The sequence below is a fragment of the Hoplias malabaricus genome, chromosome 5 (genome assembly GCF_029633855.1).
Source record: "Hoplias malabaricus isolate fHopMal1 chromosome 5, fHopMal1.hap1, whole genome shotgun sequence".
Lineage (NCBI taxonomy): Eukaryota > Metazoa > Chordata > Actinopteri > Characiformes > Erythrinidae > Hoplias > Hoplias malabaricus.
The window spans coordinates 3,855,806-3,880,340 of record NC_089804.1 but is presented as its reverse complement, the minus strand read 5'-3'; the positions used below and the strand labels follow the sequence as shown (position 1 = coordinate 3,880,340).

The 24,535-nt window shown below is 37.3% G+C and overlaps 5 protein-coding genes across 5 annotated transcripts; 1 reads left to right on the top strand and 4 right to left on the bottom strand.

Moving 5' to 3' along the window:
• Window positions 1-598: 598 nt before the first annotated feature.
• LOC136697672 (histone H2AX-like) lies at window positions 599-24,275 on the bottom strand. The gene is made up of 3 exons (XM_066672884.1): window positions 23,875-24,275; window positions 20,715-20,726; window positions 599-1,014 (listed from the first exon to the last, which is right to left on the bottom strand). Exons 1-3 carry the CDS (start codon window positions 24,255-24,257, stop codon window positions 621-623), a joined length of 789 nt encoding a protein of 262 aa, XP_066528981.1. The 5' UTR covers window positions 24,258-24,275; the 3' UTR covers window positions 599-620.
• LOC136697621 (histone H1-like) lies at window positions 1,644-2,776 on the bottom strand. Its single transcript, XM_066672834.1, has one exon. It carries the CDS (start codon window positions 2,340-2,342, stop codon window positions 1,644-1,646), a length of 699 nt encoding a protein of 232 aa, XP_066528931.1. The 5' UTR covers window positions 2,343-2,776.
• LOC136697996 (histone H2B 1/2-like) lies at window positions 10,245-10,954 on the bottom strand. Its single transcript, XM_066673378.1, has 2 exons — window positions 10,950-10,954; window positions 10,245-10,596 (listed from the first exon to the last, which is right to left on the bottom strand). Exons 1-2 carry the CDS (start codon window positions 10,952-10,954, stop codon window positions 10,245-10,247), a joined length of 357 nt encoding a protein of 118 aa, XP_066529475.1.
• LOC136697655 (histone H2B 1/2) lies at window positions 19,838-20,238 on the top strand. The gene has a single exon (XM_066672867.1). The coding sequence runs from the start codon at window positions 19,842-19,844 to the stop codon at window positions 20,214-20,216; it is 375 nt and encodes a 124-aa protein (XP_066528964.1). The 5' UTR covers window positions 19,838-19,841; the 3' UTR covers window positions 20,217-20,238.
• Window positions 20,954-21,407, bottom strand: LOC136697642 (histone H3-like). Its single transcript, XM_066672854.1, has one exon. The coding sequence runs from the start codon at window positions 21,380-21,382 to the stop codon at window positions 20,972-20,974; it is 411 nt and encodes a 136-aa protein (XP_066528951.1). The 5' UTR covers window positions 21,383-21,407; the 3' UTR covers window positions 20,954-20,971.
• Window positions 24,276-24,535: the final 260 nt, after the last annotated feature.

Here is a 24,535-nt window from a genome sequence, read left to right as displayed (position 1 = left end):
TTACACAGTGGCGGGCTCCTGTGTGATGTAGTCATTTTAATCCTGATTTGGAGGGATACAAAGGGGAAGTCAAGATTGTCTTTCATATTTTAAAGCTTTGTACATAGAGTAACTATATTTCCTTCATTAGAAGCTGGGAATCAAATTCCAGATAAATATATAAACCGTTTTGTAGTGTTTACAGAGAAAATATATGAATTCTGTTATTAATAAAACACTGTCATGTGAAGTCTAAGAAGTATCATAGTTGATATTTGTCAAAAGACTCGCTTTTAGAAATGGTCAAGTGCTAATGACATTTGGGATAAAGAGGAATACATTTTACAGCCCCAAATATGAAAACTGTTTATTTTCTCCAATCTCCCTAAAACTATTTTAGTGCTTTTAAACGGTTTCATTTAGTAACGGCCATTCAGAGTGAGTAGTGTATTATAGTTAACTACATGAGCTTGTTTTTATCTTGTTTATGGCGTAAATACTTGTGAAACACGTTGGTTTTTAGTTTATTCTGATCTTGTGAAATCAAAACAAATTCTAAGCAAAAAGTGCACTTTTCGTGTAAGTGTAGGTGGCTCTTAAAAGAGCCTTTGAGTATTTCTTTACACGTGGAAAAGGATAGTTTACTTGGTCTTGGCTGCCTTCTCAGTCTTTTTGGGCAAAAGCACAGCCTGGATGTTGGGCAGTACTCCGCCTTGAGCGATGGTCACTCCACCGAGCAGTTTGTTGAGCTCTTCGTCGTTACGAACGGCCAGCTGCAGATGGCGGGGAATGATTCTGGTCTTTTTGTTGTCGCGGGCAGCATTTCCAGCCAACTCCAGAATCTCAGCGGTCAGATACTCAAGCACAGCCGCCAGATAGACGGGTGCTCCGGCGCCAACACGATGAGCATAGTTTCCTTTACGTAGAAGCCTATGCACACGTCCAACAGGAAACTGCAACCCAGCCCGAGATGAGCGGCTCTTAGCCTTAGCTCTAGCTTTTCCACCAGTCTTTCCTCTTCCACTCATTTTATTTGTAATGCAGTATAGCCAAAGAGCAAAACCGAAACAAAAACCTCAGAACTCCGTGCGCTTCTTATATAGACATACTATCTGCTTTCCTACTGGCTACATGCAATGGTTCTTCAACAACCAATCAGAGTAGGGTTATTAATAACCACCTATTTTCCCTTCCGCAAGCGACATTCCATATTCTTTGTGTGTGTGTGTGAGAGAGAAAGATTTATTTTTCTTGAGCATTCGCAAGTGTAGATAAGCATTGAAGCATTGGCTGTACATTATAAGTACATTAGTCTTACGACCGATGTTTGAAATCCCAAAACGTTCCAAGTTTATTTAAGTGGAGACTATTGTCAGAGATCTTTGTTGAATTATGGATCATTATTGCTTATGATTATGGATAGTACCATTATCCATTAACCATTAAACTACTTTTTAAGAGAGGACCCCCCAGACATATTTTAAATGTATAATTCCCTTCGAGGGGCAAAATAATCTGATCTGGTGTTTCCAATTTAAAAGAAAAAGCACCAGTTAATATTTCATGACTTACTCTTTAACTGAAAACAGCTCTTTGAGAAGAAAATTTGGTTGGCTCTTAAAAGAGCCGTTTTGTTCTTTGAAAGATTAAGAAATTAAATTATTTTACTTCTTCTTGGGGGCAGCCTTCTTCGCCTTGGGTTTAGCTGCTTTGGGTTTCACTGTCTTTGTCTTCTTGGGACTCTTGGCTGCCTTCTTGGGAGTCGCGGGCTTCTTTGCCTTCTTGGGGGACCTGGCTACCTTCTTGGCGGCCGCAGGCTTCTTCACCTTTTTCGGGGATCTCTTGGCGGTAGCGGCGGCGGGCTTCTTTGCTGCTACCTTCTTGGGCTTCTTAGCCGCGGCGGGTTTCTTGGCGGCAGGCTTCTTAGCTTTAGGCGCTACTTTCTTGGCCTCGCTTTGCTTCTTGTTGAGCTTGAAAGAGCCAGACGCGCCGGTGCCTTTAGTTTGCACCAGTGTGCCTTTGGTCACCAGGCTCTTAACGGCAGCTTTGACGCGGGAGTTGTTCTTTTCCACGTCGTAACCGCCGGCAGCGAGGGCTTTCTTCAGTGCGGCCAGAGACACACCACTCCTCTCCTTGGATTCGGACACGGCTTTGACGATGAGCTCACCGACGCTAGGGCCGCTCTTCTTAGGGCGAGCAGCAGCCTTCTTCTTGGTAGCCTTGGCCGGAGCGGCTGCAGCGGGTGCGGGAGCGACTTCTGCCATCTTTCTATTTAGATTTGTAACAGGAGCTAATACACACAGAGATAGTTCTGTTCTGAGGAACCTCCTCCCTGCCGAGGGGACGGCTTTTAAAAGACACATGAGAACGGTGAAGACTCAACCCGGCGCTCGCCCTACAGCCGTGCCTCACTAACACGCTCTCACTTGTGTTTTCTCCCGGCTTTTATCGACAGAAATAGAAATAACGGCGCAATTTGGAGACTAACAAACCACGCGTCCGTCTAAAGCAGTCTCATACGTGTAACTGGAGCCCGGGAACGGCCGCACAGCGACGCCTCGTTTCGCACGGAACTCTGAAAAGTGTGTCTCTCCACCACCGCTTCTAACAAGAGACGGCGGATTTGTCGCGAATTTCGGTGGAAAAAAACGACAAACTCTGGCGTGATCCTTCGAAAAGGTCCGGGGAGCCTTAGAGGTGAGCCTCGGCAAAAGCGTGGACGAAATACCAGCGGCATAGAGCTCCGTTTACTTCTTGAAAAAGGACTTCTCGCGAACCCAGTAAAGCACACATGCGAGGACAGTGTCCGTTAGAGCCGTATTCCGCCTGTGCGTGTGTCCGTGTAAATCAGACCACAGTGAAGGCCTATTAATCGATCCTGTGTCCTTAAGACATTTTGTTTTCCATTCTCTGTTTTCCACAGTAGTGTATAATGACAAACATAACTAATGACACAGATATTATGAATCTAAAAAGTAACTTAACCCATTACAATCCAGATCTGTCCAGTACAGAATACTGAACGTTTCCCCTGCATCAATTACTACATTCACTTCTGAACCTTTTCTTAGCTCTGTGCAACATGTTTACAGTAGGAGAAGTCTTGCTTTAATTCAGCATGCGTGGAGTCATTGTAACATAGCAAAGTATGTAATGACTAGTACACTTCTAAATAAAGATATAAAACTAAACCTTAATGGTTACACCACAGTGATATCACCTCTTTTACTGAGTCTAGTGTCCCCCTGCTTTTATAAAGAGTTGCTGTCCCCTGTTTATTCTCTAAACCTTTCCCTGATTTAATTCTGGCCCTAGACATGACACACTACCATATTCTTTACTTCGTGCCAGTGATTCCCCTCTGAGGAGCTTAGACTTTTGATTATTTACCTGATCTATCTCCTCCCTCCACCAGCTCAAAACCACTCACACCAACAGTTACATATTAACACTTATACTCTCATCCATAAAGGAGCTGTAACACTGACAGCAGTTGTTTAAAATGGAAACTACAAAACAGATTCAAAACAGTGGAAGCAATAGCTTGTCCCTTTTTAATAATAACAATAGTATTAGTATTAAACACGTTCAGCCACTTTACATTCTCTAGCACAGTGTGTCTCTGAGAGGGTTAAAATGCTAAAGAGATAACACTATGAAATCAAATAGGAATACATTGAAAACACTAAACATGTGAGATTAATATTCTTGCTGTTGGAGATTATTATACGACATTAAAATGCACTGCAGCACTCCACTATTTTTATTAAAGTTATTTTATGCATCATTCATGCAGTGAATCACTGAGACACATTTCATTAAATGATTCTGCTGTTCTGGAAAAAAGCCACGTGAGAAAATATCCTCTTCAGCAGAGATTTCAGAGGAAGAGGAAGGAGGAGAGCAGAGGAACCAGGACGACCAGGAGACTCATCTTAACCCCTTCAGCGCCGTTACACAGATTCCCCGAACAACAGCTCACATCTCCACTGATTCCAGCGTTTTTCATTTTAAGGAAAGAGGGGTCACAGTAACTTCGGCTCGAGCAGCCTTTTAAAGTCAACTGAATCTCTGCAACATTGGCTGTGGAAGAGAGAGAAACAGAGAGATGTCAAGAGAGATACAAAGAGAAAGTGTGAGAGAGAAAATATAAGCACATTTTCTTTGGATGATTTGTAATGTGACACAGACACTTTACCACAGATTACAAGAAAAACTCTATAATAAAGAGCCCTATTCAAGTCAATCTTTTGCTCTGCATATTTTACTAGCCCCCTTTTGCCCTGTTCCTCAATGGTCAGACCCCCACAGGACCATCACAGAGCAGGTATGATGTGGCTGCACTGACACTGACGTGGATGTGGTGTGTTACATTGGGAAGAGCGGATCAGACACAGCAGTGCCATTATAGAACATGCTGAATAAGGGCTATAGATTGCATGCACAAATATGGCGAGTGGAACTGATAAAATGGATAAAAACTCATGAACAAGGATGGTTTTGGCTGTGTGTGTGTGTGTTCTACCTGTGAAACTGATGCACTGATCCTCGTCTCCCACACAGTCCACAGTCCCTGAGCAGTCATTACCAGCGCAGTAATAACACTGTCTAATTACTGCATATGCTGATGATATAACAGTTTTTATTAAATCTCAATCAGAGTTAGACATTATTTATGATCATTTTAAAATTTATGAACAAGTTTCGGGGGCACAATTAAATGTAAATAAATCAGAAAGTGTCTGGATACGAGATCCAAATAATAAATTCAAAATCAACATTCCTGAATTAAACAAAATAAACAAAAAAATAGGAATTTATATAGATAACACAGGTTGTGTAGATGCAAATTGGTCTCAGAAAACAGAAAAAGTTCAAGAAGAAGTCGAGAAATGGAAAGATAAAAAACTAAATTATAAGACTAGAATAGATATTACTAAAACATTTATTCTATCAAAGATTATGTTCTTAGCATGTATTTTCCCTCCACCTGATATATGGTTAAAAAAATAAAAAAAAAAATAAAATATGTGTTAACTTTATATGGAATACAACTAGAGAAGTTACTAAAAGACAACTGATTTATAAAACGTGATTTAGGAGGCTTAGGTGCTATTGATTTCTCTATTAAAACAAAAATTTCCTTTTGCAAAATTATTCAAAATGGAATTCAACGACAAGTAGAGTGGATAGGAGATTTGACAAATTGGAAATCTAAAAAAGGTAAAGCTAGAGGGTCTATTCCATATTATAAATTAATCTTTTCAGATTTTATACATAAATACAATGGTTTGAACATTGATTGGATAAATTCTTCAAATAAAAGCATATATAAAATAGTGAGTGATAAAATTTATGGACAGAATTTTGAATTTAGAGAACTAAATAAAGAAGAAAATAAAATATGTCTAAAAAATATGCTTAACAAAAATATATCTGAGACTATTAGAGATACAACCTGGTTAATAGCAGTAAGGAGGTTACCAGTCAGACTTTTAGTAAAATGGAGTTGTTTTATTAAAACTATAAAGTGTCCAATGCCATTATGTCAAGAGGAAGAATCTTTGGATCATTTTTTATTAGAATGCTATAGGTCTAAAGAAGTGTGGGAAAAAGTAAAGGACATAGGTTTAAATTTTGATGTAAATATTAAAAGTATCTATTATGGCATTTTTGATTGTAATATTGATGAATATAAATGTAATTTTATGTGGTATATTATATGTTTGGTAAAGTCTAAGTTGTGGAAAACACGATGTAAAATGACAATAGAACAGTCTTGTGTCTCTAGTGATGCGGTTGTGAAGAGTATTAGGACTGAATTAAAAAAACAAAAGACTCTTAATATACTTTTTAAAGACTATTCTTTGGGACACTCTAAATATATGAGACTGTGCTCGTTTGTATGTGTAATTAAATGTTTAGATGTATGAGTGTATGATTTATGTAAGCTGGAACTTTTGAAGGACTGTACATATATTTGTATTAATTAATAAAGTTTATTAAAAAAAATAAATAAATAATAACACTGTCCACCATTGGGTGACTGAAAGGGCGAAGCTTCAAAATAAAACAAACAAAAAAAAAAAGCAGAGTTTTAGCAGGATTTGTTTATTTATTTATTTTGCAGTTTGTACGTCACTGCACTTTTACCTTTTTGTTTGTTTTGCTCAGGTTACATTTTATTAAATGGTAAATAATATTTATGATATGCTGTGCGAGTGTGTGATGATGCTCAGTGATGAACTGGCCAGAGTTGCTTGGTGCTTTTATGATGAAGCTGTTACAGAAAATGAATGAATCAATGAACATATGAAATGCATAAAAACAATTCAGTGCTTTTAGCTGAGCATGTAGCCCCTCCCTCGCCACACTTCTGCCTTGACTGCTCTGTCCGACAGCTACGTCTCTCATTCACGGCCGACACAGCTGGACCTAGTGGGTTAGAATCAGTGAAGTGTGAACGTAACAGAAAGTCAAAGTAAGACTAAAGATTAGTTCATGTTTCACTGTACTGATGTCCAGGAGTGCCTCCCTACTGTTTTTAAACAGTGTGTTAGTGTAGCTTTGGTGTCATTCATTCATTATATGTAACCGCTTATTCAGTTCAGGGTTGCGGTGGGTCCAGAGTCTACCTGGAGTTATTGTTTGCAAGGTGGGAATGCATCCTGGAGGGGGTGCCAGTCCTTCACAGGGCAACACACACGCTCACACATTCACTCACACAATCACACCTACGGACACTTTATTTTTTTTGAGTCTCCAATCCACCTACCAACATGAACATAGGGAGAACACACCAATCAATCAATCAAATTGTATTTATATAGCGCTTTTCACAACAAAAAGAAGCTTAACAGAGATCCGGGTCCAAGCCTCCCATGAGCACACCAGGGGCAACAGTGGCAAGAAAAACTCGGGAAAAAAAAAACCTTGGAAGGAATCAAGACTCATACAGGGAACCCATCCTCCAGGGGTCGACACCCGGGCGACACAACAGCGAACAGAACACAACAGTGAACAGAACAGAAGTTAAAAAACACCACACTCCTCACAGACAATCACCCAGAGGAAACCCATGCAAACACAGGGAGAACACACCACACTCCTCACAGACAGTCACCCGGAGGAAACCCACGCAGACACAGGGAGAACACACCACACTCCTCACAGACAGTCACCCGGAGGAAACCCACGCAGACACAGGAAGAACACACCACACTCCTCACAGACAGTCACCCAGAGGAAACCCACAAAGACACAGGGAGACACATCACACAGACAGTCACCCGGAGGAAACCCACGCAGACACAGGGAGAACACACCACACTCCTCACAGACAGTCACCCAGAGCCGGAATCGAACCCACAGCCTCCAAATCCCTAGATCTGTGACTGCGACACTATCTGCCGTACCACCGTTTCTCGAATTTCTTTCAGAATCTGAATTTGTTTCAAATTCTTTCTTGTGGATCTTCAAAGTTCTTGTAGGTGTCACACATGAAATATAATTATTCTGATTCTGATTTTAGTCATTGCTCCCCACTAAGAGTTTTCTGGTCTTTACCTGGAACATTTTCATTGCAGAGGTCAGTGCCACAGCACTGGGAGCTGATGGTTGTTTTCACAATTCCCAGGTTTATGCTCTTGTTGATACATAACGCTGCAGATGCACAGTCCTTAATAGTGAACTCCTGATGTTGACCATCTTCAGACCACGGGTTATCGGGGAAATTTCCTAGCACACATGACATATAGATCCTCTCATAAGAAAGTTGAACAATGTTGGACAAGAGCAAGTATTGTTGAGAACTGCTGAGCATATGGTAAACGTGTCTGAATGAGAGCTGCCTCTTACCTGAACTGGTGATGAAAGTTGCAAAGCCACACTTATTTGTACAGTTGGTCTGTGAGTCAGAGCATGTGCCAAAAGGCCTTGGTAAACACTGATAACATTTCAGTGACAGCGCTGGGGAAAATGATATATGGAATAATAGGAATATTTATGGAAAAGTCAAGCAAGCAACACTCAGTGACATCTTCAATAACTAAAAGACTAAGAAAATAAAAATGACTTAAACAATTAGTTGAAACAAATAATGCAATGATATTAATATTAATACTTTAAAAAAACGTATTATTTTACATCATTTCAAAACTGTCCTCAGGTAAAATTGCTGTAATTTGGGTAAATTATAGCAGCAGTAACAGTAAAGACCTGATGTACTACTTCTATTCACATTTCATAACAATATCATGATTTAACTTAAAGTTTATTGCATAAACGTAGGTCTAAACTCAAACAGCACAGCAATAAAGTAAACAAACAAACAAATATAAACTGTAACTAAATATAAACAGTGGAAGTGTTACTGAGAACTTCCAATAACTGACAAAGTTGGAAATATGAATTCTTGTTTGGTCAAGTTAATATTAGCAGAGTTAACTTTATTTTTATCATTATTTTTACATTTTTTTACAACGTATTTCTCCACAGTGTTCAGATCATGTTCCATACCTGTTGGATAAAGCCCACAAATGAACAGCAGTGTGATCTTCAGCATGTTGGTGGATTGAAGACGGTTCAAACACAGAGGAAGCACTGAACTGGTATCAGTATAAATGTGACCTAAAAAGGTGCGGCTTCTGGGAATATGTTCAAACCACCCTTCTTTTTAACTTTTAATGAAGGAGACTGTCCCTTGGCCAAAAGCTGGATTCATATCACACACTACACAGAACGTCCAGACGCCATTAGACACCTCTCTCTATGAGGGACTCCACCTTCTTTAATGTGGTCCCACTGTAAACACACACAGCTTTTACTGTAAAGCACTGGCACATAGAATAAAGAAGCTCTGTTGCAGCTGTTTTGGAAAAGCTTTTATTATTATTATTATTATTATTATTTTCACCTTTAGTCTGATTTGAATTCTGCTTTTCTTTTCGAGTGCATTATCCTGTCTTTTAAGAATCACACAATTACAAACATGAAATCTAACGCTATAAAACCCTACTAATAAATCAGTAAGACGAGAGGGGGCGCTACAACCTGATACGCTGTGTATATTATTATATTTAACATTTTCATATTATTACGTTGTGTATATACGCTGATGTAAATTATTGTGATTACACTGCAGTTCTATTATTGTGCATTACTGCTTATTGATTGTAAGATGAAAACAGAAATCTATAAGTTTCTTGATCCAAATTTCACAAGGTAATATAGTTATGTAAAATATAAATAAAATATATAGAGTAAAATGTGATGAAGTAATATGTGAAAAGGTCTGTTGTGCTCTTAAGAGAGGGTAGACAGAGTGTAGAGACTAAGAGTGGAGAGATTAATAACTGAGGAGACAATTCATTTCTCCTCAAACAATATTAAGCATTAAAAGTGTTTACACTTAAGTCTTTATAGTACAGCTGGTTTTAGAGTATGTGTTTCTTGTACAACACGCTACTGAGTGTTTCCTAACTGAACTAAGACTTTTGTAGTCAGCAATAACAGTCAATTAGTTGTCAGAAGTTACAATGTAACTTGGCTCTTGTAAGTGAATGATGAGAGCCGGTTCCCGTCTAAGCCATTGTTTTTCTAAAGCTTGTCATTCAACCCCTTTCTTTTCAAAAACTGATCAGATAATAACAGATAGAAGAAACCGGATCAACCCCTCCAAGCTGAGACACTTGGTTTTCCTGAATGGCAATCTGCCTTCCAAAAATAGTTGAAGAAAATGTTAAATCAGTTAAATGTTTGTTGACAGTTGTGGTTGTTTTAATCACTACCGTTGAATGCTACTGCTTTGCACTTTGCAGAGTATTTGTTTATTTTATTACCCAGAAATGGATGATTATTTAATTTAATAAGCTATTTTGTAATACATACCTTTTGGGTTCCATTGGCTGTATTTCAGAGTTTACAAGTGATTTTTTATTAAGGTGATTAAATAAAAATACAGCTACTTATACAATTGAATGTGTGAGTGCAATCAGTGAGTTATTACAAGACAGCCATAAAAACAATTGGCCATTGCAACACTATTTATTATTTTTAATGTTGAACAATAATATTTTGTGCATATAGTCATGTAAAATGTAGGTAATATGGTTCTGTACCAGTGGAAATAAGTGGTAAAACAAAGAGCCATTTAAGAGCCGAAAGAGCCGGTTACCCAAAAAGAGCCGAAAGAGCCGGTTCCCCAAAAAGAGCCGAAAGAGCCGGTTCCCCAAAAAGAGCTGAAATTCCCATCACTAATTCACTGGTTACTTGGAGCTGGTGTACTTGGTGACGGCATTGGTGCCCTCAGACACGGTGTGCTTGGCCAGCTCTCCAGGAAGAAGCAGGCGCACGGCGGTCTGGATCTCCCTGGAGGTGATGGTGGAGCGCTTGTTGTAATGAGCCAAACGGGAAGCCTCACCAGCGATGCGCTCGAAGATGTCGTAAACGAAAGAGTTCATGGCCTTGGAAGAGATTCCGGTGTCGGGGTGAACCTGCTTCAGCACCTTGTACACATAGATAGCATAGCTCTCCTTCCTGGTGCGCTTACGCTTCTTTCCTCTTTTTCCGGCCGTCTTGGTCACAGCTTTCTTGGCTCCTTCTTCGGGGCAGACTTGGCTGGCTCAGACATTGTAATATTGTTGATATTCGTTCTTTTTCTGTCTACTGAAGAACAAGAAGAAAAATGTCCGGAAGAGGAAAGGGCGGTAATTGAGAGTCAAAACACAGAGAGAGAACGCAGTGCTTTTACTCTGCAGCACCTCGCGGTGTTTGCAGTCTAATGTCAAGTTTATTATTGTTTCTCCCGTTTATATATATATATATATATATATATATATATATATATATATATATATATATATATATATATATATATATATATATATATATATATATATACATTTTTAGTGATACTTTCCAAGTTTTCTTGTTGAAGCTATACGTCACCGCTTCGGCGGTTGTGCCATTACGGCATCTCATATGGCACATAGTGAACGCCAAGTTAAATACTGGGTGAAAATCACCTTTACTGGTTTAGGTGAACCTCCTAACAGAGACTTTGTAGGTGATTTGATATTCCAGTCTCATTGGCTCCATGCAGAAGATATTTATTCTTTCATAAGCCTTCCAAACAGGAGAGATTTCGAGCTGTGTTTCAGAAATGAACGAGGTATTCATATTTTTCTTGAAATCTATGGAAATAACCCAAAAAAGTGGGAGAATTTTCAGATTTTCTTACCTGTAAGCCTTGATGTTAAAACAATCATTGTCAAGTTTTGGACGGGGAGAATTTCAGACGAAGATGTTGAAACATACTTGCATCGTTTTTGTGATATTTTGAAACCTGCAGTCAAACCAGTCGACAAGTTTGGTTTATGGTATGGCATCAGGAAGTATCAAGTGAAACTTAAGAGAGACTGTAATGGCAGAGAATTACACATTCCTAACTCCATATATTTGGGCCCCCACAATGGTAAAATATCATATCAAGGTCAAGTGGCAAGATGTTTTACTTGCCAAGAAGAAAATCACCAGGCCAAAGATTGTGGGAAGATCAAATGTTGGCAATGTGGTTCCTTTGGCCACAAAGGAAAAGAGTGTAGAGAAACAGCTATATGCTCACTATGCGGTGCGGAAGGGCACAACTTTTTTATGTGCCCTAAATCATATGTAAATCGCTCTAAAGCAATGTCAAGACTCTCAGATATAGCTACACAAGAACAACAACAACAAAAAAAAAAAAAAACAAGTGAGATGGAACAAGAAAGAGTTGCAGTTGGAAGCAAAGACTCTGAACAGGAACAGATACCAGAAAATGCTGATCAGAATGCAGAAGGAACGTCTCATATAGAAGAGCCTGTTTACATTCAAAATCAACAGGTGAATGGAGGAAATGAAGTCAATAGCAAAGTGCAAAAAGTGGATGAAGATGGAAAAAGCAACAGTGGATCTTCAAATGATGACAGTAGTAACAGCAGTAGCAGCAGCTCTTCGTCTGAAAGTTCTGATGAGGACTTTACCAGATCAGATAAAGACTCGAGTGGAGACTTTTCTTCTGAGAACCTAAAAGTATCTTCATCTTCAGGACAAAACATTCCTATTGACCATGCTTCTACTACATTGCTGACAACTGACTTTGGAAAATCTTCAATCTGCAATCAAGGACAGGACACCAATAAGGAAAATATATTACAACAGAAAAACCGCAAATTGTCACCAAGAAAAGTAGGTAATGCAAACAAAAAAGTGTTCTAAAAAAGAAAAGAAATCAAAATCCATAATAAAATATGTCCACTGTAGGTATTAGAATAGCCACTTGTAACGTACGGGGGATTCAGTCTAAATTAAACAAGGAGAGAAAATTAGAATCTTTAAGTAAATAATATTTAGATTTAGTTTGTATTCAAGAAACAAGATTAGCTACATTAGATGATATCAATGAAACAGGAAAACTATGGATTAAAGGACCCTCCTATTTTTCTGTTGGTGATTGCAAAGCAGATGGTGTTGGTTTTCTATTTTATAATAATTATTTCCAGATTATAAGAGGTAGAGAAATTATTCCTGGAAGACTAATGTATATTGATTGCTTCCACAGTGGTAGAAAAATGAGAATTATTAATGTCTATACAGCACAAAGTACAGTGAAAAAAATCCAGCTTTTTAAGAAATTGAAAGTGTTATTATGTACAGGTTTTTTGACAATTGTTTGTGGTGATTTTAATACAATAACAGATTATATAGATAGAATAACAACAAATCCAGGAGTTATACGGAAAGAAGGTCCCTTTTTAAAAAGAATGATGTTAGAACAAGGTTTTTCTGATGTTTTTAGAATACTATACCCTAATAAAATAGATTGTACCAGATTTAGTACTATTTATAAGACCAGAATTGATAGAATTTATATAAATGAAGTGTTAGAGGTTTCTTATAAAACAAAAATGATTATTGATTCTGATCATTTAGCTGTAATCTGTAATTTAAATGTAAAGGGTGAAACTAAAAAGAATTATTGGAAATTAAACACACAAATATTAGAAATTCCTGCAGTATTATTAGATTTAAAAGGAGAGATTGATAGAATAAAATCTTTAAAATTTTTCACTAAAAATTATCGAGAGCTGTGGGAAGTTCTAAAAATACAGATAAGACTTTTTTCAAAGGAAAATGCAGGGCGTACTATAAGGAAAAAAATGAAAAATATAATTTAACATTGATGCAATATATTAAATTAAAGTGCACAAAGAGAAGTGATGAAGATGAAAGTATTATGTCAAAATTGAGGGAACAAATAGATTCAATGAATAATGATCTATATTCAAATCTACAAACTCTTCCAGGTGCTAATATGGAGGAAATTCATAATAAAGCTAAAATTAGGTCTTAATACACAAAAAGGAAACAAACCTCTTATATTGGATAAATCTATTCAGAAAAGGGTAAAATTGTTAATCAGCCTGACAAGATTAGAAAATATATTCAAATATTATATCAAGAGATGTATAAATAAATTAAAATAGATAATAAACATTTTAGAAAATACTTAAATTTTGAATATAATAATGATTATGAATTTTTAGCAGACAGAATAATAGAAAGTGAAGTCATCACAGCAATAAAACAATTAAATTTAAAAAAGTATCTTGGAAAAGAAAGGTTACCTGCTGAATTTTATAACAAATGTATATATGATATATCCCAATTATTAACTAGAGTATTTAACGAAGGTGTGGAACAAGGATTTATGTACGACACCTTTCATGAAGGTGTGCTGTCACTATTATATAAAAAAGGTGATAAAATTTATATCAATAATTGAAGACATCTTACTTTAATGAATATTGATTATAAAATTTATGCAAAACTCATTATGAATAGGTTGCAGAATGTTCTTGATGGAATTATCAGCAAAGAACAGACCCGTGCTATTAAAGGAAGATTGATGTGGGATAATTTAGGTATTTTAAGAGAGCTAGTTTGTACTAAAACCAATGAATACTTTTACATAGTCGTTTTAGATCAAAAGAAAGCGTTTGACTATATCTCTAGAGAATATTTATGGGAAGTGTTAAAAATGTATAAATTTCCATTAACTTTTATTAGAATGATTATGTGTCTATATGTTGAGTCTAAAATACAGATTAATGTAAATGGACATTTAACCGAACAGTTTAAAATATATAGAGGTGTTAAACAAGGTTGTCCACTTAGTGCAGCACTTTATGTTTTGGCTATAAGTCCATTAATAATGAACATTCAAACAGACCAGAGGCTTCAGGGTGTTAAATTAGGAGATAAAAAAATAATAATAATTACTGCATATGCTGATGATATAACGTTTTTTATTAAATCTCAATCAGAGTGGAAAGATAAAAAACTAAATTATAAGACTAGAATAGATATTACTAAAACTTTTATTCTATCAAATATTCTGTTTTTAGCATGTGTTTTCTCTCCACCTGATATATGGTTAAAAAAAAAATAAAATAAAATATCCCAGTAAACAAGGAATGTCCCTGGACGTTCAAAAAAGGTCTAAAAGTAGGCGGTCCATCAAGGACATATTTTAAACATCAGTGGACATCCAAAATGAATAGAAAACAAGTCAGTTATTTCAGGACCAATTAACAACATCAATGGATGTCTGAAATGCATTGAAAACAGGTCAGTTATTTCAGGACAAATTGATAGCGTCAGTGGACGTCCGTAATGTGTTTTAAACAAGTCAGTTAATTTGGGACCGGTTAACGTCAGTGGACGTCCATATGGTGTCTATTATTTTGGGACCAATAAATAATGTCAGTGGACGTCCGGAATGCGTTTTAAACAAGTCAGTTGAGAGAGAGAGAGAGAGAGAGAGAGAGAGAGAGAGAGAGAGAGAGAGAGAGAGAGAGAGAGAGAGAGAGACCCTCCTCTTCATATAACGGTTACTCTGAGTTTGAGAGCTAAAATAAATTTTAGCAGATGATTTTTCAACGTTTTGTGGAAGCAGGCATTATTAAAACAGCGGAGGAGGCTCGTATATTCAGAGGTAAGTGATATTTAATCTTAATAAAATTTTAGTTTCACTCATTCTGGTAACGTATAAGTATTAAAAGAGCTCTAGCAAAGCAACATCTATGCTAGGTTAGCATCTCAGTGAAGACAAGTGAAGGAGTAGATGAGGATAATAGTTAACCCATTCTGTATAAAAAAAAAATCAAAGTAATATTACATTATTAACAGTAATGTTTTTGACATTTATTTCAGCAGGTCTGCGTTGCAGTTACATGCAAGCCACCTTGCTAACAATGCGAATGTTAACCAAATATCAAAAGAAGTGCTGGGCTGGAAAGTAAAATCATACAGTACCATTTGTGCAGGCCACATTTGTGCTTTTCCAAATATGTGAAAATCATCAGATGAACGGTACTTTTATTGGAAGTTGTGCATAAAATATCAATGTATTGTACTCTGTTATTACTTTTACTTAGAAAATCAATACATATAGTTTTATCAGGTGCACCAAAACATTTACATATGATACAATATTTTGTTAGACTGACAGTTTTTTTTTTTTCACACAGGTATCCAACATGGAGTATGTTCATGTTCCCAAAGGTTTAACTGTGAAATATAAAGGTTGTGGGGAACACTAATGCAAGTGTGTATTTTATTGTATTGTAGAATTAGTAATAATATTTTAAAACTTATAAGCGGTGATCTGATTATTAATGAAAGCATACATGTTTTGAGTCAATACTGTTCATCCTTCAGCACACCTTGCATATGTCACTCAAGCAAAAGGCACACAATGTGCCACTTTTCAGTCAGTGGCGATTGCTCTGAGATTGCAAGGGAAGCTCAGCTTCCCCTAAATTGTAAAAAAATAAGTGATCAAATATATACTGTTGTGTGTACAAGTCATTGAATAAATATGCACTACAACCCACTCAACTTTTGTTCAGGATCAGCTTCTTATCACTGGTAAAAACGTTGCTTTCCTCTCAATCGTTCCCGCAGTTTCACAGTGATTTAAACAGTGAGGACGCTGAGCGTCCACAGAGTTCTATGGTGAAGCAGCGAAGTGCAGCGAAATGAGACGAGTGATTGGATAAATGCTGGGCTTTGTCCCGCCCATCGGACGCTCAGCATCTCTGGGGGTCTATGGGGCAGTGGGCTGGCCTCGGCTGGCCCGGACGCTCAGCTTCTGCATGATGATTGGATGATCTGTCTGAGGCTGAATCCCTTTTTGATTGACAGCAAAATGAGCGAATCAGCGATCCTTTGGTGTAAAGATCCGTGGGAGCACAGGCGGACACACATCACATGGGCCAAGGCCGTTTAAGCAGCCTAGCTCTGCTGGCCATTGAGAGGACACTAGTCAAGTCCCTGGAAAAGACGCCTTGTTGGTACGACAGGGTCACAGATCATTTTCTTGAAAAGGAACGGAGGGTAGAATTTACGTATAAATAAACCAACACATTTTATGATATAGGCCGAAATTGAGCTTCCCCTCCTTGAAAGACCAGCATCAGCCACTGTTTTCAATGTTGCAGAGATCTGAACGTTTCAGTAATTTTATCAGGCACAGAAGTCAACAGATTGTCACCAAATGCCCAGTGCTTGTGACAAGTGAACCACTATCATGTAAGTATTATTGTGTCTTTTATAATTCTGAAAATATTTATGGCTTTGTACAGATCATAATGACTGGCATACTAGATATATATTAGTTTTTTTACTGTAAGGCCATTATTAATATTCTTTTGTCTAATATTGTTTCCTTATTCTTTATTTGTGCTACACTATTGTCTTTATTGATATAATTTCTTGGATTATTATAATGAAGCTTTCATCTGTTGTGTTCTGCTTTGTTTTTACAATTGTCTGATGATGTCAATGGAATCCATACTCTAACAGTGAAAAAAATTCACCAGTTCAGCGATAGATTTACAGCTGTACTCTCTAAAATACACATCGCCACATTGACGTTGAGATGAGAAAGGACTTGAAAGAAGCTTGCAGGTTGTTATTTGACCTAAACAATAATTTAACAATTATTGCATCAATGTGGCTTCTGTGCTGTCATTCATTCATGTATTCATTCATTGTCTGCTTGTCCAGTTCAAGGTTGTGGTGGGTACAAAATATGTACGTACTACCTGGAGTCACTCTGCGCAAGGTCACTAGTCAGGACAGGGCACTAGTCCTTCACAGGGCACCACACATTCACTCACACACTCACACTATGGACACTTTTGAGTAGCCAATCCACCTGCCAATTTGTGTTTGGATCATGTAAGGAAACCAGGAGCACGCAAAGGAAACCCATACAGACACATTAAGAACACACCAAACTCCCGAGGTGGGCACCAATGTAAATTAATAGTTAATAGGCATGGGATCATTATTAAAGCATTTTTCTTCATGATGTATAGGCATTGACTTCAAGAATAAACTTGTTTTTCTTGACTTACATTTCTGACCCCCTCATTAAGTATGATAAAATAAACTGTTGCCACACCAACTGAAATAGTCACAGTCAACGGAAAGTCAGTATTATGTCTTAGTGTGTCATGCCAAGTCTATTTCTGTTTCTCTGTAGGGTGAACCTACAATATTATATCTGATAATTCAGCTGAAAGATCAGGACTGGGAAACTGCTGTTTCCAGAGGAAGCCAGAGTGTGGTGAAAGCTGAGTTGAGGTTTGCTGTCATAGTGCAGTAGATGAGGCCTTCTTTCCAAACACCTGTATGTATCACGACTTCAAAATTGAATACCCTGCACACCTGAAAACATCATGACATTTCTCCAGAGATGCATTTTAAACATGGAGTTGTTACTCGAGTGATCAACCTCCTGTACTAAACCTTTCCTGCCTCCACTGAACCAATGCACACAATTCCTGCATAGAAAGTTTACCTTTGCCAAACTCAAAACACATTAAATTTAAAGTATATATTAAAATGTCAGTTTTGCTTATTTCCTCTTCAGGTGACAAGCATTTGTACACTCTGTACTTTGTACTTTGTTCAAATCTGTACTTCATTTACTTAGTATGTAATTTTTTGTTTCATTTACATGTGTAATGGAATACAGAATATGTATTTAATATATGTATATATATATATATATATATAATGAAAATATAAAAATATAAAAAAATATAAAAATATAAAAAAAAAAAATTTGTACATGTAATTGTGTGCCATATTTGGGCTAATTACAAAAAATTGCAAATATGTTTATAAATATTTTGCTTTTACCTATGGGTGTAATGTTTTTTTCCAACCAAGATTGTGAACTGACAGGTACAATTAAATACTAATAGAAGTGTTACATAATGGAAACTATTAAAAAAAATATGGATACACTACTAGGAACCATTAAGTGCTAATGGGCTACATGAAGGAAACTATTAGATGTAGACACCATTAAAAACCAGTCTGAACCATTAAATTCTTAATGGAACCTACTGTACTTTGAAAGTACGTTTGTAATGTGACTCTGTTCCTCGTCTTTTCAAAGTTTATGTTTGGATATCTTTTCAACTTTAATTCAGTGTTTATTGAATGACATTTATGTACGTGATTTCAACACTGATTAACGGCTTTAAAAGGACATATTTATGGTGACTTTGTTAGTCGTCTTTTCAACGTCTGTGTTTGGACATCTTTTCAACTTTATTTTCAACCTTAAGAACACGTTGATTAGACTACAGTAAAGTACGCTATTTTAACGTTGGATCAACGGCTAAATGTTTACTGGGATGTGTTAATTTTATATGAAATACAACTAGAGAAGTTACTAAAAGACAACTGATTTACAAAGGATGTGATATAGGAGGCTTGGGTGCTATTGATTTCTCTATTTAAATAAAAATTTCATTTTGTAAATTTATTCAAAATGGAATTCAACAACAAGTAGAGTGGATAGGAGATTAGACAAATTGGAAATCTAAAAAAGGTAAAGCTAGAGGGTCTATTCCATATTATAAATTAATCTTTTCAGATTTTATACATAAATACAATTATTTGAACATTGATTGGATACATTATTCAAATAAAAGCATATATAAAATAGTGAGTGATAAAATTTATGGACAGAATTTTGAATTTAGAGAACTAAATAAAGAGGAAAATAAAACACGAACATGAAAATAAAACTAATACGCTTAGCAACAATACATCTGAGACTATTAGAGATACATCCTGGTTAATTGCAGTAAGGAGGCCCTGTTAGGCTTTTAGTTCAATTGAGTTGTTTTATTAAAACCACAAAATGTCCAATGCCATTATGTCAAGAGGAAGAATCTCTGGAACACTTTTTATTAGAATGTTATAGGTCTAAAGAAGTGTGGCAAAATGTAAAGAATATTGATTTAAAATTTGATGTAAATATTAAATGTATCTATTATGGCTTTTTTTGATTGTAATATTGAAGTTAAATGTAGTTTTATGTGGTAAAGTTGTGGAAAACACGGTGTAAAACGATTATAGAAAAGTTTTTTGTCTCTAGTGGTGTAATTATGAAGAGCATTAGGACTGAATTAAAAAGACTATTTTCTGGGACACTCTAAATATATGAGATTATGCTCGTTTATGTATGTAATTAAATGTTTAGATGTATATAATTTATGTAAGCTAGATGTATGTAAGCTTTATGAAGGTCTGTAAATAAATTTGTATTATTTAATAACGTTTAAAGTAAAAATAAATAAAAAAAAAAAGGAATACAGGCCTCCTAACACCGAGCAATGGACGTTCGACAGCCTTTTAGTAGGCGGAGCTTAACAATATTAGCATATCTGAGTCTACATAAGCCTTGTCTGAGCCTCGCCCTACTTCATTCTTGTGTATTTTTGAAGAGCTTAGAAATGCCTGAGCCAGCTAAGTCCGCACCAAAGAAGGGCTCTAAGAAAGCCGTGACCAAGACGGCCGGAAAGGGAGGAAAGAAGCGTAAGCGCACCAGGAAGGAGAGCTATGCTATCTACGTGTACAAGGTGCTGAAGCAGGTTCACCCCGACACCGGAATCTCCTCCAAGGCCATGGGAATCATGAACTCTTTCGTCAACGACATCTTCGAGCGCATCGCTGGTGAGGCTTCCCGTTTGGCTCATTACAACAAGCGCTCCACCATCACCTCCAGGGAGATCCAGACCGCCGTGCGCCTGCTTCTTCCCGGAGAGCTGGCCAAGCACGCCGTGTCTGAGGGCACCAAGGCCGTCACCAAGTACACCAGCTCCAAGTAAACAGTGGATAGACCCATCTGAACCCAACGGCTCTTTTAAGAGCCACCCACATTCTTTTAAAAGTCATATTCCATGAAAGTAAACCAAATTAACCATTTTCTTTTCTTTACCCTAGAATGGCAGAAAAAAAATATGCTCCATCACTCTCTCGAATATTTTTGTACACTTCATATCACTGCAGACACATAATCTGGGACCCTTCACCAGAAATGAGTATTCCATCTATTTTATTTGACATTTGTTCTAGTCTGAAAGTGTTCTTTTGAACGTCTCCTATAGCCTTTTAGTAAAAAAAATAAATGATTCAAGTATACATTGCTTGGCTTGTGTTTATACAACCATATTGGGCAATATTAAGGTTTTACAAGTAATATTTACTAGTTGTGTAAATATTTGTCCCTTATACAATATTGATAAAGCTTAAATTGTCAAACCGTGCCCTCATGCCTTGAGTTTAGAGTCAAATGAAAGCTTAAGGTTCCCTCTTGTGGCCGATATTTCAACTGAATCCTGAGAACTAGCTCTTTTACTTGATGCATAATTACATTTGTACAATTTAACAAATATTCCTGTATTTTATTGAGCACATGGTTTCTCTCCACATTGCCTCTATATTATTGTGCATTAGCTACAGCGCACGTTATAAACAGTCTGACCGTTTGTCAGCGAGGAAAAGTGAGAAACTTACTCGTTTTAACCGAAACAGGTCGGTGGCTCTTAAAAGAGCCTTTGGGTGTTAAACTTTAGAAGGTGATTTATGCGCGCTCTCCGCGGATACGGCGGGCCAGTTGGATGTCTTTGGGCATGATGGTGACTCTCTTGGCGTGGATGGCGCACAGGTTAGTGTCCTCAAACAGACCAACCAAGTAAGCCTCGCTGGACTCCTGGAGAGCCATGACAGCGGAGCTCTGGAAACGGAGGTCGGTTTTGAAGTCCTGAGCAATCTCACGCACCAGACGCTGGAAGGGCAGCTTGCGGATGAGCAGCTCCGTTGACTTCTGGTAGCGGCGGATCTCTCTGAGAGCCACGGTGCCGGGCCTGTAACGGTGAGGTTTCTTCACGCCGCCTGTGGCTGGGGCGCTCTTACGAGCAGCCTTTGTGGCCAGCTGCTTCCTCGGGGCTTTGCCACCAGTGGATTTACGAGCGGTCTGCTTAGTTCTCGCCATCGTAAAATGAGCTCTGCTTGTTGTTTAGAACAGAAACACAATGTGAGCGTCTGGCGTCCACGGCCCTTTTTATACTTGGAGCTGCTTGTTCTCATTGGACGTCTGGAGTGTGGCAGCCTACTATTGGACGGCCTTCCCCTCGTCGCCTCAACGCTATAGGACGGCTTTATTCCCGCCAATTTCTCAAATTACAAGTTTCTTGTAGTTTTCACACTAGTGATGGGTATTTCGGCTCTTTTTGGGGAGCCGGCTCTTTTGGCTCGGCTCTTGATAAAGAGCCGGCTCTTTCGGCTCCTAAATGGCTCTTTGTTTTACCACTTATTTCCACTGGTACAGAACAACATCACCTACATTTTACATTACTATATGGACAAAATATTATTGTTCAATTTTAAAAAATAATAAATAGTGTTGCAATGGCCAATTGTTTTTATGGCTGTCTTGTAATAACTCACTGATTGCACTCACACATTCAATTGTATAAATAACTGGATTTTTATTTAAACACCTTAATAAAAAATCACTTGTAAATTCTGAAATATAGCCAATGGAACCCAAAAGGTAGGTATTACAAAATAGCTTATTAAATTATATAATCATCCATTTCTGGGTAATAAAATAAACAAATACAATGCAAAGTGCAAAACAGCAGCATTAAATGGTAGTGATTAAAACAACCACAACTGTCAACAAACGTTTAACTGATTTAACATTTTCTTCTACTATTTTTTGGAAGGCAGTAGGGAGCAACTAATGATTATTTTAGAGAACTAACGTTGTAATTGTATAAGGAACACACAACCTACCATTATTAAAAATTAGCGTTTACATGAAGAATGAACCCAACCGTTACATTAATTTTATATTTATCAATATTTAACACATTGTATGTAATGTAACATACACTTATAATGTAACATACACTTATAATGTAATATACACTTGGCTGTGATACTCAAACACTAACACGCAATGCCAGTCAGAAAAGACCTTGAACAAGGCTTTAAATATATTATTTTAAAAAATGTTTGGATTGATTTTTTTTTTTTACTCTGTATGTAACTGCCGCCACATTTAAGGTGGAACGCAAAACTCGCTAAATACAGGAGTGATATAAATTTACTAAAAATGAGACATCTTGTTTGACTACTCTAGCAGGCTCTAGTGACACTGAGTGAGAGAAAAACTAACGTCCCTAACATTAAAACGTCGCTTGGCTAAAACTACGGCTTGTTTTGGAACTGCTGGTCGAACTGACACATTTAAGGTGGAAGAGAAAACTCGGGGGGAAGCTAAGGCTTGTTCGCTAAACGCGAGTGTAATATCAATGTACTAAGAAAAACAAATGTTGTATAACTACTCTAGCAGGCTCTAGTAACATTGAGTGAGAGGAAAAAGAAGAATTAACTTACTATACTTAATCTCTTTCACACATAGCTCCAACAGGCTTCATTTTCAGGTGCTCATGCAGTGATGTGATGTTGTGCTGCTGTGCCATGAGAGATCAGCTGTGCACACGTTGCACCTAACGCTGTTCCTTAAAGGCGTTAATGTAAAGTGTTCCCATACTTTTGATGACTTGGATCGTACATTTTTCTCTCTGTTTGTGCTAACATTATCCTCTGCTGTGACCGCCTCCGCCATTTTTAAACCCTTCTTTCAGAGTTCGCCACGTGTAGCAACTGTACCTATGTGTATAATAACTTAGACCCAACTAATCGATTATTAAATTAGTTGCAAACTATTTTAACACTCGATTTTAATTGATTTAATCAATTTAGTTGCTGCAGCCCTACATTTTAGGAATGCTAAAGATCTGAGTTTTTGAATAAATTATTTTCATAAATTTCAACTCAGTGATAATTTGACTAATTTTCAACAGTTTAAAAGAGAAAAATGTTTTAGAACATATAGCTTTTAATATTTGAAAGCCAAAGGTCACTGAACAATGAGCAGATGATGCTAGAACAAAGACTTGGCTCAGGGAGGATAGTGAAGCAGTCCAGTTCAAATACAGCTCAGAATCCAATGTAAATTAAAACAGGATCTGTCAATTTATATGAAAATGAACTGTCTTCTTGATCTATTCATTCATTTAAAACAATCCTCTACAAGTGGGCATCAGCATAATTTGGAGTCTATTATCAGCACTGCTACTGTAGGAGCTGGTCTGTTAGTTTATGAATAAGAACTGAAATTTTTAACATTTTAATGGCTGTGTTTAAAGGGACAGTACATAATTTTGCTTTTTACTTTGTTTAAAGAGACCATAACAGCATTTGTGTTATGTTAGTAAATACACTGACATGGGCTACACCATCAGTTACAAACACAAAACATTACAATAAAACCAGATGAACTCATCTCATTCTATGTTTAAGTTGAATAATATACACTAGTTGTAATTAATCTCAAAAAGTGCACTTTTCTTGCAAAGGTGGGTGGCTCTTAAAAGAGCCTTTGGATATTTCCAGCAGACGAGTCCTGTTTACTTGGTCTTTGCAGGTTTCTCTGTCTTCTTGGGCAAGAGCACAGCCTGGATATTGGGCAGTACTCCACCCTGAGCGATAGTCACTCCTCCAAGAAGCTTGTTGAGCTCTTCATCGTTACGAACAGCCAGCTGCAGGTGGCGAGGAATAATACGGGTTTTCTTGTTGTCGCGGGCAGCGTTGCCAGCCAGCTCCAGAATCTCAGCGGTCAGATACTCCAGCACAGCCGCCAAATAAACGGGGGCACCGGCACCAACGCGCTCAGCATAGTTCCCTTTACGCAAGAGCCTGTGCACACGACCAACTGGGAACTGCAGCCCGGCACGAGAAGAGCGAGTCTTAGCCTTTGCTCTGGCTTTACCGCCGGTCTTGCCTCTTCCGCTCATTTTCAAGTTACCGTCAGACACGAGAAACAAACTGAAATAAAACTTTCTCGCTGCAAGTCTCCACATATAGAAAAACCATCTGCGTTCCTATTGGTTACAAACAACGGCACTTTAACAACCAATCAGACAACGGTCATCAAACTGGCCCACCTACGGCCTAGATACTTTGACTATAAGTGTTACAACTACTACTACTATAAATAATAAAATACTAGCAATAACAATAATCAGAGATTAAATTATTCGATTGTATCTTACTTTTGTCGGTGTGATTTCGT